The 14,476-nt window shown below is 37.4% G+C and overlaps 1 protein-coding gene across 8 annotated transcripts in view; it reads left to right on the top strand.

The window, feature by feature from the left end:
* The window catches only part of FRRS1 (ferric chelate reductase 1), a 51,786-nt gene that overhangs the window by 16,289 nt on the left and 21,021 nt on the right, over nt 1-14,476 (top strand). For all 8 annotated transcript variants that reach the window (XM_027114446.1, XM_027114448.1, XM_027114447.1 and 5 more), the window contains exons 2-7: nt 499-694; nt 1,704-1,837; nt 2,898-2,992; nt 4,587-4,734; nt 8,263-8,445; nt 14,176-14,274. In XM_027114446.1, the coding sequence (XP_026970247.1) occupies nt 499-694; nt 1,704-1,837; nt 2,898-2,992; nt 4,587-4,734; nt 8,263-8,445; nt 14,176-14,274 (855 nt within the window). The remainder of the gene's footprint in view (nt 1-498; nt 695-1,703; nt 1,838-2,897; nt 2,993-4,586; nt 4,735-8,262; nt 8,446-14,175; nt 14,275-14,476) is intronic.

Raw genomic sequence — 14,476 nt, 5'->3', positions numbered from 1 at the left:
ATGGGAAGTTGGGAGAAATCATATCAGAGATTTATTCAGGTGATGATATTTAAATCCAGAAGAAACATTTCTTATTTGTTCTTTAAGCTTTCTAGGATGAAGTGGAGCAAAACCTTTTGCTTTTACTGGATTATTTTATTATTTCCCCATCATGCTAATGAAAGCTAACATTTATTATCTTCCTTGTCAGACCTTTGGCTGTATCTAAATTTTATTAAAACAGTTTTGAAAGGAGGGTTTTCATTTCCTTATTTTTCAGGTAAGGAATGAGACTTAATGACTTGCTTAAAGTTTCACAGTTGGTAACTGGTAGAGCTGAGATTCAAATCCAGGACAAACTTCACACATCACATTCTTTATAGTACATATATTTGAGAATGTGGTTAACTGACTATGAAAGTAAATAGTTGTCTAGAACTTACTATCCTGTGATGTGAAAGCATTTATATTTTAATTAATTACCTTTAAAAATAATGTGCTTTTAATCTTCTTTTTGAGATGGCAGTTCCTGGATTTACCCTTGGTGCCTTCATACTTCTGTTGCTCGTTAGTTCTGTGGCTAATTATCCCAATGGAAAAGTAACGAAGTCATGCCATGGAATGATTCCTGAACATGGTCGTACTCCACAGTCTGATCCCCCTTGCTACATCTCAGTGAGTCAGATGACATTCAGGCCAGGAGAGCAGATCAAAGGTACTGTGCTGGTATTAACAATTTACATTTTGAATTTCACTTTTTTACTGTAAATTGAATCGTTATTACTGTTGGATTTATACAGTTTCAGTTAATCTGTTCCTCTGCTTTTATAAGATACCATGATCTTATACTTCTCATTTTTGTGTTTAACTACTACAGATGACTATATTACTTAAGTAGTATATTTACTATCCATTCAGAATAGGTGTTTTTTTTTTTGGGACACACCACATGGCCTGCGGGCTCTTAGTTCCCCGACCAGCGATGAACCCGGCCCTGGCAGTGAAAGCACCAAGTCTAATCACTGGACTGCCAGGGAATTCCCCAGAATAGGTTTGAAAATATGTTTTTGTCATTACTTAATATATCTTCATTAACAGTACATTTACTCAATAGAAATACATAAAATAAAGCTTATTTTATCTGGCTTAAGATGTTAAACCCTTATCCTTCTTGACATAGTATAATCTCTTGTGTTTCCCTAATTCTGGCAAAAGGTAGGCTGAAACTTAATAGTCTATTAAGGATGTATCTATAAAAGCATTTTACAAATTCTATTTTCTGCAACTTTAGAAATGCAGAATATTAATAGATACGCTCTAGCAGAAAGGGTATATGGAAAAATAAATTTGGAACACTCTGTTATACATATTATATTTCTTAGAGTTTCATACTGCACAGTAGCGTGTTAAAGGGCCTGAGACGTTTGCAGTAAAGACAAAAGTATTTACTTTCAACCAGCATTTTTCAAACTACTTTGGCCCCATGGACCACACTCTGACCATAACCAACCTTTTCTTCCCTGTGGAATGGCTATTACATCTCATGGAATAATGTCCTGTGGAACACGGTTTAGAATTTCTTTGACTATAGGATGATCTCTACTGTTTTCTCTCCTGGAGTAGCTTTCTATATATACACCCGATTTGGTGATGTACCTCCTTTAAACAGTGTTTTTTGGGGGATGTTGCTAAACTCTTAACTTATCTTTTTGTTTGTTTCTTAGTTACTTTGTCAGGGCCACCATTTAAAGGCTTTCTCTTAGAAGCACGTGATGAGAATTTGACTGGCCCTCCTATTGGCTCCTTCACATTGATTGACAGTCAAGTGTCACAGCTTCTGACCTGTGAAGATATACAGGTTTGTGTTTAGTTTGAAACTGATTTCTGTCAGTTTCCATGGGTCTTTTCACTACAAGGTGGTGTTTGCAAGATAAACAATGACATTACCCATGCATTGCAGACATCTGAGTACATTCATGTTGATCAGACTTTCCCCCTAATTTTTCTACTGGCAAGATATTTTTATACAACATCCTAGAAAAGATAGGGTTGCAGCTTGAAGAGTTTATGGCTTTTGATATTTTATATAGTATAGACTCCTATTATATTGAATTTCGAAAGATGTTAATATTGAAGATAGAGTTCTAGAGTGGAACAGAGGTCTAATTTTTGTAATTAATTAATTTAATGAACATTTATTATACCAGGAACTTTCCTGCATGGATTATGGTGATGGACAGGACTTGTTCTTTGAAGAGCTCATAGCCTTACACATAAGTAAAGCATATGGGCATACGCTGTATGGCACATAAGTAGAACGTATGGATATAGGACAGACACATAAATGGAATAGTATGATGACTTAGATTAGAACCATACACAGGGTGGGTGAGAAGCATAGCAGAGGTGCTGCACACAGGTTGGAGGGAATTGAGAGAGTGGAGATTATCTCAGCTAGACCTCAAAGAATGCGTAGGAATTTGCCAGGTGAAAGAATGTGGGAAACAAGATTGTTCAAGAGAAAGGAATTACTAAAATATAATATTGCATATTTGGAGGCAGGAATTTTTTCTTTTGATGAATCTTATGCATTCTGTTTGCATCTATTAATAAAAAAATAAACTTACAGTATAAATGAAATAATGAGCAGGCTTTATATAACATCAACACACTCAGTATTCATAACTCTCTTCAGTTCTTAAATTTCTGCTGACTCTAGTTTGTTCATAGAGCCGGCTGCTAATTTGGTGTCAATCAATCAACATGTATTTATTGAGCACCTGAGTCCCTGTTCTAAATAAAAGTCTACCACAATGCCAAGGTCATGCAATGGTAAATTACTTTGCAAAATGGCTGTAGTTCCAGCTGTGTTGAGCTACTGAGTGTCTGAATGGTAGTTCTTTTCCATTTTATTTCAGGGATCAGCTGTGAGTCACACAAGTCCATCCAATAAAAGAGAAATTAAAGTCTATTGGAATGCTCCAAGCAGTGCCCCAAACCACATAAAGTTTCTGTGAGTAGAAGAGTTTACAACTCAGTAACTAGTATAATTGAAATAATGATAGTCTGTATCTTTTTTTATACCTATTGGACATTCACCTGTATGGCAGCGGTGTGGTGTATTAATGACACCACCTTACTGATGTAAGTGGCTGTTTTGCTTTTTTGTTTGTTTTTTTTCCAGCATATATACTGAGCACTTAGCACAGGACCAAGGACCTAATGGACACTTAATAGACGTTTGTTGAGTGAATGAAGTGTTGTAGTGCCTTCACACTAATGAGAGCCATCAATTAATAATTGAGTCTATAGGGTATATGGACTAATACTTTTTTATAGATTTGTTCCTGTATTAGTATGAGAATATGAAAAGAAGCAGTCCTGAAATTTGGATGACTTTTTTTTTGCAGTGTCACAACTTGCAGATTAGATTGTCAAAAAAGTAAGATCATGTGTGCTCCTCAGAATTATGAAATTCAGTAGAATTAGAATAGTACTTCTCTCTTAATCTTACATGCAAGGGGGAAATGGAATGTCATAAAGCCATACAATGATTCCTGAGTCGTGTTATAGACATATTTTAAAGGGAGAATTGCTTTCCTGGCCTGGCACTATTTTCTGCTTCACTTTGTGCACAGGTCACCGGCACACAGTAATGCAGCTTTGCACCTGTGTGTTGAGTGGAATGTGAGAAAAGGGATATGACCCCAGTAAGAATTGATGGTTGCTTATGCAGCCTCTATATAGCTTTTTGCTGTAGCTGCCTGTTACACGTGGCTTTTGGAATAATTTGACCACTATGAAAAGTGTAGTAGTAGTAGTATGTTCTCTTATGTCAGGAGTGGAAATCTGTGCACTTTAGTCCCGGGGTCTGACATTCCTGGTTGCTGTGAATATGCCCAGAGAACAGACAAGTAAGAGAAGAGAGAGAGAGAGAGAGTAATTAAAATTCATTTGGTGATGAAGTGGAAGAGAGTCATTAGAGATTTGCCTCACACGAAATTCTGTCAGGTATTACAGGCATCCTTGTTTTATTGTGCTTTGCATTATTTGGCTTCACAGATATTGTCTTTTTACAAATTGATTTGTGGCAACCCTGCATTGAGTGGGTCTGTGGGCACCATTTTTCCAACAGCATTTGCTCACCTTGTGTCTCTGTGCCACAGTTTGGTAATTGCTGTAATATTTCAAACTTTTTATCATTATTATATTTGTTATGGTGATCTGTGATCAGTGATCTTTGATGTTACTACTATAATTTGCTGAAGGCTCAGATGATGGTTAGTAGTTTTTAGCAATAATATATTTTAAAATTAAGGTATATTCATTGTTTTTCTTTTAGATATAGTGCTATTGCACACTTAATAGACTACAGTATAGTGTAAACATAACTTTTATATGCACTGGGAAACCCCCAAATTCTGTTACTCACTTTATTGTGACATTCGCTTTATTGTGGTGGTCTGGAACCGAACCTGCAATATCTCCAAGGTATACCTGTATTAAGTGGTATGTCCCTAGTTCATTACTTTTTTTTTTCGATTTGATTATGGTGGGCCACAATCATGGTTCTGTCTAATCTCACTTTCGCTGGTACTGCATTTCAGAGCCACAGTTGTTGAGAAGTACGATACCTACTGGGTGAGGATTCCTGGTCCTATAATTTCACAACCAAACGTCCTTCCTTTTACAACACCGAAAGCTACCATAGCACCTATGCCAACATTGTCTCCAGTCTCCCATTTAACGAAATCAGTAAGTAACATTTTTATGGTTTCACCAAATGCAATCTAAAGGAACAGCTTCCTTAGAAATTGTGGTTCTGTGCTTGGCAACGTGTGTAGAGAAGTAGCTGTCCTGGGTTGTGGTAGCAAGTTTTTGAATTCCCTTCAGGAAATCAGGAGGAAGTCTTCATTGTAACATTATGATTTATAGGTTAGAATAAGAGGAGTGTAAGACCCTGCATGTTCAAAGTGTGGTTATGACATTCACATGTAGTCTGTACTAGCGGTGGATATGTTTTCATTTGAAAGTGAATCTGAAGCAGCAGCCTTCTTCCATTCTTTTTTTTTTAAAAAAAAACAAAAAAACACAGCCAAATATCACACATGGAGAGGGAACTTCAAGCTTAAGCTAAATTTAGACAAGATTTGGAGGAGAATCTTGAAATGGTGATATCACTCTTCAATCTTATTTGATTAAGGCCAATGAGTCCTGGGGAATTCTGTGTGTTGAACCACAGAAACGCTTTTGCAAGCTTATCAGCTAGAATTCCATTTAAGCCCTCTGATTCAAAAGAATTACTGTTAAAAAAACATACCTTAGAAAGGGTGATGCATATTAGAAACATTAGAAAGGTTTTACTGAAAGCAATTCTGATAAATTATACTTATCAATTCAGAAGTAAATATAATGAAAAATGTCGTAAATTAGGTTATTACAGTTGCAAGAACAAATTTGGGCCTGAATCCTGATTTGTCTAATTTCTGTTTGACTTTGGAAAAATTACTTAATTCCTAAAGTCTCAGTCTCTTCACCTGTAAAATGAGAAATAATATCTAGCTCTTACATAGTATTACTATGAGAACTAATTTCTAATGGCTTTGTACTTAATAGATATTCAGTAAATATTAGTTCATTTTTTTCTCTTCCTTCCCTTTCTTGTCTTTTTATAACTCTTTTTTTTTTTTGCGGTACGCGGGCCTTTCACTGTCATGGCCTCTCCTGTTGCGGAGCACAGGCTCCGGACACGCGGGCTCAGCGGCCATGGCCCACGGGCCCAGCCACTCCGCGGCATGTGGGATCTTCCTGGACCAGGGCACGAACCTGTGTCCCCTGCATCGGCAGGCGGACTCTTAACCACTGCGCCACCAGGGAAGCCCTGTAACTCTTTGTTTCTTCATACTATATAAACCTCTTGTACTCCAATACAGTGTCTCATTTTGTTTTCCTTCTTTTCTACATTATGCAATATATGATGAGCCATTTGATTACATTATTATGAACTTTTGTTTGACCAAACAATTCGATCTATTATTTGTGCTAGTTCTCAGTTTATTTAGTGTTAATGTTTATTTATTTAAAAGCTGCTTTAGGCGAGTCCACAGTCAGTTTGGACCTGAGCTTCCCAGTAGGAATCTGTTGACAGCATTATTATCTTTCCATAAATTCATATAAAAGGCTTTAGCGCTTGTTGGAGCTTTTGATTGTATCTCTGCACCAAGGTTATAATCTCTAATTATAGAGAGGTTCATTCAGAGTCACAGGATGATGGCATTTGTAGAGAACTAGGAGAGACCTCAGGGTCACTGCTGCATAGTTAAAGGTAAAGAGACCCTGAGAGAATAAGTTCTTTAGCAAACGTGATGGAGTAAAGGGGAGAGCAGAGATCAAAACCCATGGTTCCTAGCTCCTCGTGGCTTGTTCTCTCCACTCGACTAGGATTTCTCTTTAAGTTCCTGTGAAATAAATAAGGAAAAAAATAAAACAGCTTCTGCCTGGTTTCTGTTAATATTTGGCCTTTGACCCCAGTTCCTGATACAGAGCTGTTAAATCCCTTGGAATTTCCTGGATGATGGGAGCATCTTTTGTTCTAATGAGGTGACTCTTGGTGGGCTCCCGTATGGGGGCTGGTCACCAAAAAGACCAAGCCATGATTAGAAGCTTGCAGCTTTCAGGCCCCCTCCCCCCATTCTCCAGAAAAGGGAGAGAGGCTGATTGAGCTAAACATCCATCATGTCCACGTGATGGAGCCTCCATAATGATTCCAGAAATATGGGTTTCAGAGAGTTCCTGGGTTCCTGACCACGTGGAGGTGCTGGGAAGGTGGTGCCTCAGAAGTTCTGTGCCCCTTCCTACATACCTTGCTTTATGCATCTCTTCCATCTTGCTCTTCCTGGGTTATCTTTTTATCAATGTAATAAACTGGTAATCTACTAAGTAAACTATTTTCCTGAGTTCTGTGAGCCATCTTAGTAAATTATCCAACTTGAGGATTAGGTGCTGGAAACCTCCAATTTATGGCCGACCATTCAGAAGTACAGGTGACAACCTGGGACTTGTGGTTGGCATCTGTGATTGGCATCTGAAGTGGGTGCAGTCTTGTGGGACTGAGCCCTTCACTTGTGGGATCTGACACTAACTTCAGGTAGATAGTGTCAGAACAGAATTGAATTGTAGGACACACAGCTGATGGTCTCCAAAGAATTGCAGAATTGCTTAGTGTGGGAAATAGCCGCACCCACTTGGTGGCCAGAAGTATTGGTAGAGTAGAAGGAGAAATGAGAGTTTTTCTGTACAGTTCCCATTAAATCTAGTTACTTAAAGTAATGTTTAGCTCTCTTCTGAAATGTCGTGTCACAGCTCATTCTAACACAAGATAACTGCTTGTTTGCCCTGTCAGATTGTAGAGCTGACATTTTTCAATACTCTTTCTTATTTGCCACACCAAGAAGCTCTGAATTAAATCATTGTTCTTTCTTATTTGCCACACCAAGAAGCTCTGTATTAAATCATTGTTCTTACTATTATTTGGAGTGGTGGTATATATAGGAGTAAACTTTTTTTTTTTTTTTTTTTTGCGGTACGCAGGCCTCTCACTGTTGTGGCCTCTCCCGCTGCGGAGCACAGGCTCCGGACGCGCTGGCTCAGCAGCCATGGCTCACGGGCCCAGTCGTTCCGCGGCATGTGGGATCTTCCCGGACCGGGGCACCAACCCCTGCCCCCTGCATCGGCAGGCGGACTCTCAACCACTGTGCCACTAGGGAAGCCCAGGAGTAACCATTTTTTCTTACATTATCTTAATGTCAAATTTGAACCTGAATTCTAGAAGCAGAGTCCAGGATCTAAATATAAAACTTGGTAAGGGTTTGCTTTTAAAAATTCCATCTCTGAAAACTAGAGGATACCCTTTAGGCAAGAATGTCAATGTGGATGTAAATATTCCCTAAGAAATTCTCAAAATTTACCAGAAACTTTGCTCCAGAACATAATTAACATGAAGTATTTTGTGTATTAAAGGGATTTTAATACTCATGCATAATTACAGTCCAATTAATGTTGTGTCTTCTAAAGTTTAATTAAAATTAATTAAGTTTAAAAGTTCACAGCCTAACTACTGCTTTGATAATTTCTAATTTGGGATGTGTCTTTGTTCCCTTGTTTGAATCCTTATTATGAAAACGTATTCTTATTAAAACCCATACTTCAAAGTAGTAGCTCTTCTGTCATTGGAAATGAACTGCCTGTTTGATAATTGACTTTCTCCCCCTGTCATTTTTCTAGTTCAATGCTTCAGATTGTGGGAACAAGAAGTTCTGTATTAGGAGTCCTTTGAACTGTGACCCGGAGAAAGAGCTTGCCTGTGTCTTCTTGTCCTTCACACGAGATGCCAAGTCAGTGATGGTTGAAATGAGCGGTCCCAGTAAAGGCTATTTATCCTTTGCATTTTCTCACGACCAATGGATGGTTTGTACCTTTCACTTACATAAGTGGTAATGAAATGAGAGTCACTGGGGTGAGCTCTCATCAATAGCAGTTTAGCTGTTTGTTCCAGAGTCAAATTATCATACTTAAGGGAGGAATGGAAAGGGAGGGCAGAGAAACTAACTTAGATTCTAAGTTTAAGCAGCTTTGAGTTGGGCACTTACATACCTCTAAGAACAAGGCTGTCCTGAGGAAAGTTAGGACATTAGGAAAGTTAGTTGTATTTTCAGTGGATTTGCCACTTTATCTGTCTACCTCTGTCTGTCTATCTCTGTGATAAACAGGAAGTGCAGTTAAGAAAAAGTTGCTCTGCATACAATCTCATGTTGTTTGTGATGTTTTTCAACTCCTAGTTTTCTCAAGTGGCCAGCAACGACAGCATGGGGTGCTCATCTTCTTGCCCCCCACCATCGGCACATTTCCCAAACAGAAAATTAAACCTGGCATGTCCAGGCATAAATGGATTCTTTACCAGGTCTACAGAAGGCAGCATTTATTTTCACCTGATTCTCCCTCTCCTTGGGTAGTGCTGAATGGATTAAAAGATTCTGTAGGTGGCAGCCTTGTGCTGTGGTGTGGAAGAGCAGAGTTCTGCATTAGCGTTCTGATTTCCCAGGGAGAGGGAGGAAAGGTGTAAAGGCCAGGACATGTGACAGTCCCGTTCCAGCAGAGCTGGCTGTGGAGGGGGATGACTACAAATGGAGAAGGCTTTTTACTTCCACATTAGCAAATGCAAGGCGTCTTTTCTTGAGAGTTTTCTTCCTGTCAGGTTTTAAACTTAACATCACTTTTTAAGGAAATCATTATTTCAGTAAAAGAGAAAAGGAACTCTGAGAATCTGTGATAGAAGAACAAATATTTTCCTTCAAAGTGCACTCTAATCATGGTGGTCCTTGTTACGCTGGCTGCAAATATTGCAGGGAGCCAGGTGTAACTTTTTTAGGGGGATGTCATTGTAATATATGATATGACCTGTATATTTTACTATATAGTTCCGGAATGCGCTCATTATCTTTTTTCATTCAATGAAGGGTATACCTTAAACCTATGAGATAGAAGACATGTCATCATCTTCTAAAAAGAGCATATAAATTATGACTCTTTCCTTTTTAAAGTTGATTTTATGGGAAATTTTATACTTGTTCAAATGATGTTGCAATTGTTCAAAACATTTTGCCCATTTCCGTTTTGTAATTATCATCAGACCTACAGCATATCCTTTTGGGTATTCTCAATTCTGGCAAAAATGAACCTTATGCCTAAGGTGCATAAGGGGGCTGGGTTAAAAATAAAATATGACTGTAAAGCAGTAAGGAAAGTTGGTGGCTTGTTGTGTGAATGGAACTGGCTCTGAAGGAAACTCTGAAGATGAATTCAACAAGGGTTAACAATGGTAGCCTTGTTGGAATAAGTGTGTAGCTTCATTATGGTGCATGTCTAAGGTAGGGTACACATTTAGATAGGTGTTCTAGTCACTTCATTAAAAATATTCTAGTCACATTGTAGCCAAACTTCATGCAAAAGTATACTAACACATTTCCTTTTCTGGTCACATGAAATCTGTCAGCCAGAGGAAAAGACAGTATTGTTGCAGTGAGTGTTGTGATGAGGCGCCTGCAAGTAGACCAGTTATTTCTAAGTTGTAGGCATAGATGACACAAAAACCTTTATCTCTAATTCAAGATATATTTATCTTACTTAGAAATCTTATGTTTCTAGTATAGTACTCATCAACAGTGTTTATAAAAAAGACTTAATTATGCAGGTGCAGTTGATTTACAGAGAAACCCTATTTGATGATTAAAATCATCTGTACACCTGTTTGCCTAAATTGGGGGAAAATAAATCATCGTCAAAAATATTTTTGAAGTGGTTGTTTCTATTTTTGATTATTTTAAAAATCTTAGGATATTTTTATGACCTGCTATTTCTTATCAGTATGTAATGTAAATTTAAATACTGAAGGTATCTGATGTTATGAATACTGACTAGATAACCTAAATTATAGCTTTTTCAGTTTGGTTTATAAATTAATGATAGCAGTTGTTTTGGTATTAGAGCTCATCACTAAAATTGGTGAAAGTACAACTATCCATATTTTTGCTAACAGTGACTTGCTAATATCTGAATTTTAACTGAAATTCAAAGTATACACTTCTTCCTCATCTCAGAAATTTTGCTATATGAGATAGAGTATTCAAGTATATACACTATATTAGCTTCCGTTCTCTGCGTTCCCCTGCCCAGTGTTGTCTTATTCTATACATAATTTCTCAACACTCAAATTCCAGAACGTTCCCAATCCTGACCTCTCTTGTGTGTGTCCAGATTGGAATTTCCAGCTGCTGGGTGGTCTCTTCCAGCTGAGTACTCTGGACAACACAGACCATCATCTGTAAAACTGAATTTATTATCTACCCTCCTGCTGTCCTTTTGTGTTTCCCATTCTTGATGATCAACAACAATAGTAAAAAAAGCAACTACTATTATCGATTTCTTTCTTCTTTTCAGATACTGTCTGGGGCAATTTAGGGACTATCTCATTCATTGCTGCCACCAACTTCTCTGGTGTTCAAGGAAACTTCGTTTGTGATTTAGATTCTTCTTTTTTATTTACCTTTCAGGTGCTTCTTTCTCTCATGCACCCCAACTTTTTGTTTTGAAAAGCCTTAAACCTACATGAAAGTTGAGAGACTAGTACAATGAACACCAGTAAGCCCTTCACCTACATTTGTTGTTTTTTCTCTCTCTCTCTGTGTGTGTGTATGTGTAGATTGACTTATTCACTGTATATTAACACACATTTCTTTTCCCTGAACTATTTGAAAATTAAGTTGCAGATATCATGACATTTTAAGTCTAGTTTGCAGCATGTGTTTCCTAAGAAGGATATTCTCCTACAATTATCTATAAGATCACTATCACAATATATAATAGTTTTATGCAATAGAGCCTATATTCAAATTTCCCCAATTATCCCAGTAAAGTCATATGTATATGTATATTTTAAAAATTTCTGATACAGACTAATCAGTTATCACTCAATGCATTTTATTGGTATATCTCTTTAATCTCCTTTAACTTTAGAACTGTTACCCTACCTTTTTTCTTTTAGGCCAGTTGTTTTGTAGAGTGTCCCACAATTTTTACAATAGACTCAGGTTAATATGGTTTTTGACCACATTTAAGTAATCTCAATCCTAGCCCCAAAAGCCTTTAGTAGGTAAGGTGAAACTTTAGTAGTTATAGGAAAATGTTTTTTTCTTTAGCATAGTTTCAAAACTCTTCAAAGTCCATTTCTGGCCTTACCCTGTATATGTTTTAGCTCACAAAACTACCTGTTTCCTAAAGTTTCCCTATATTTTTTATATTTCTGTATCTTTGGTCCTAGAAGTTCCTCAGTTTGAAAAACTTTTCTCTTAATCGCAGCTCTACCTTATCCACATATATTTTTTATTCTCTAAGGCCTAGTTAATGCTATCTTTTCTGATAAGCCTTTTCAATCCTTTGGCCCTACCTAATTTGTCTTTCCATAGTACTGTGTTTAAATCTCTGTTTTATCATATTTCATGTACTATTTTAACTGTCTCCTCTATTAAAACATAGTCTTTGATTGTAAGAACTATGTTGTCATCTTTATTTCCTCCACATGATATTTTCTCATAGAGTGCATTCTAAATGCTGGAATGAGAGGAACAAACGGGGGTAAGAGGTTCTGTCCAATTCAGGGATTTGGTTGAAGCTCCTCATGTGTGTCCTTCCGTGCTCCAAATTTGGGGTTTCTACAGCTGCCTGGAGCCTAAGGTTGTCGTAGCACCTTATCTTACCCTCATTGTAGAGTAGTGAGAATTGAGAGTTTCCTCTTCTCCATCCCTGTCATCCTCTCCAGTATTTGGGAGGTCTGCCTTAATGACTCAGTTGACTTCTTATCATCACTTTGCCTCAAAATCAACCATTCTGTTATATTAAATTTTGTTTTAAATAACAAGAAAATTCCTATACCTCACTGATGCTAAACATTCTAGAAAACACACATTGTTTGTTTAAATCAGAGATCAGCCAACTTTTTCTGCAGAGGTCCAGATAGCAACCACTTGGGAATTTGTGGGCCATATGGTCTCTGTTGCAGCTACTCAGTTCTGGTGTGATAGCGCTAAAGCAGCTGTAGATTATCCGTAAGTTGGTGGCTGTATTCCAATAAAACTTTATTTATAAACACTGAAATTTGGATTTAATATATTTTTACTTGTCATGAAATATTATTCTTTTAATTAAAAAAAAACACATTTAGATATGTAAGTACCATCCTCAGCCTGTGGCCTGTACAAAAACAGGCATCAGGCTGAAGTTGGTCTGTGAGCTGTAGTGTGCAGCCGTTTAAATTATGACGACTACAAGTTTCTTATCTTGAGTTGCACTAATTCTGATTTGAATATAAGATGTGTAACAGGGAATAATTTCTTTGCTAAGGTTATGTACTTGAGAGTTAAAACTGGAACTTTAAAAAATAAATTTAAAACGTGTTAGAATATCATATTGGTATTCATAGCAAAATTTAAATCATAACTGGTTAGTCTTGGATCTTGTTTAAGGAGTTTAGTGACTAAAGCACATAAAAGACCTTGTTAGATAGTTTATGGAGAGCAGTTTAGAATAGATGAAAGAACCAAAACTATACGCAAGAAGTTAAAATCCAGATTATTCTTTTGTACCGTGACTTAAATGTGCTTTAAAGATGCAGTCTGCCCTCCGATAGTCACTTTAAATAAGATTTAATTTTTAGAGCTAAGGAATGTTGGAGATTAAAGGATAGATAAAAATTAGACTGACAAAGAATGCCCCCTTGAGCTCAGATACTGTGGTCTCAATATGCAGTAGTAAATCTATTAAGTGTGTACAATATTAGCAATATTTGATTATAGTACCTTACATCTTAAAAGTTACCCCCCCAAATCCAATAGAATGCAGTGCACTTACAGTTATGGAAATTGTAGGACACATTTATTTACAAATAAATATCCAGAGCAACGTTTATGAAAAGTTCAGTGAAAAAGGTAACAAAACTTTATATTTTCCCATTTGGGGAGAAAAATAGGTTATAAATACAAATAGGTTTGGATGAATATATGCAAAAGCATTAACAGTGGTGTTCAATTGATGATGGGTTATGGGCATATAACCATGTTATATGTCTATTTTAATACACTGAAATTTTATTGCTTTTGCATGATAACAATCATTTTTAATTAATATATCAGACAGCCAATTCTTTAGAATTTGTGGTATCGTTTTAAGATTGAGTCAGTAAATTATGTTTTAAAAGCATCAAATACTATTTGATAACATTAGGGGCTTTTTTTTTTTGGATGCGTCGGGTCTTCGTTGTGGCTTGAAGTCTTCTCTCTGTAGTTGCAGCATGTGGGCTTCTCTCTAGTTATGGCATGAGTGTTTTCTTTCTCTAGTTGTGGCGTGCGGGCTCCAGAGCACGTGGACTCTCTCGTTGAGGCGCACAAGCTCAGTAGTTGTGGCGCGTGGGCTTAGTTGCCCTGTGGCGTGTGAGATCTTAGTTCCCTGACGAGGGATTGAACCCACATCCCCTGCATTGGAAGCCGGATTCTTTACCACTGGACCACCAGGGAAGCCCCAGGGACTTTTCTTTTTTAAAGAAATGAAATTCCCTTGAACTTTTTCTCACTTGCAATTGTTTTTCAGGGTGATGATGATGCTTACGTGTGTATTCTTGAAGATCAGACTGTGCACATACAACCTTCCCATCTGACAGGGCGAAGTCACCCTGTAATGGACTCCAGGGTAGGTGTGAAAATTCTGAGAATCTCCATCTGGCCGGTCCACCTTCTGGCTATATGGCTGACAGTGGCATGGCTATGCTGCAAGATAGCTTCCAAACCTGCAGTTAGCAGCAGAGACCAAGCAGGGGCCTGGCAGCAGGTTTCCTCTCTTACTATAATCTGGGAGAAGCCTTTCTGCGTTTTATTTTTAACATATATATATA

The sequence above is a fragment of the Aethalodelphis obliquidens genome, unplaced genomic scaffold (genome assembly GCF_003676395.1).
Source record: "Aethalodelphis obliquidens isolate GAN/ISIS:26980383/991018 unplaced genomic scaffold, ASM367639v1 scaffold13, whole genome shotgun sequence".
In the NCBI taxonomy this organism is placed as follows: domain Eukaryota; kingdom Metazoa; phylum Chordata; class Mammalia; order Artiodactyla; family Delphinidae; genus Aethalodelphis; species Aethalodelphis obliquidens.
This window is presented reverse-complemented; position numbering and strand designations above follow the sequence as displayed.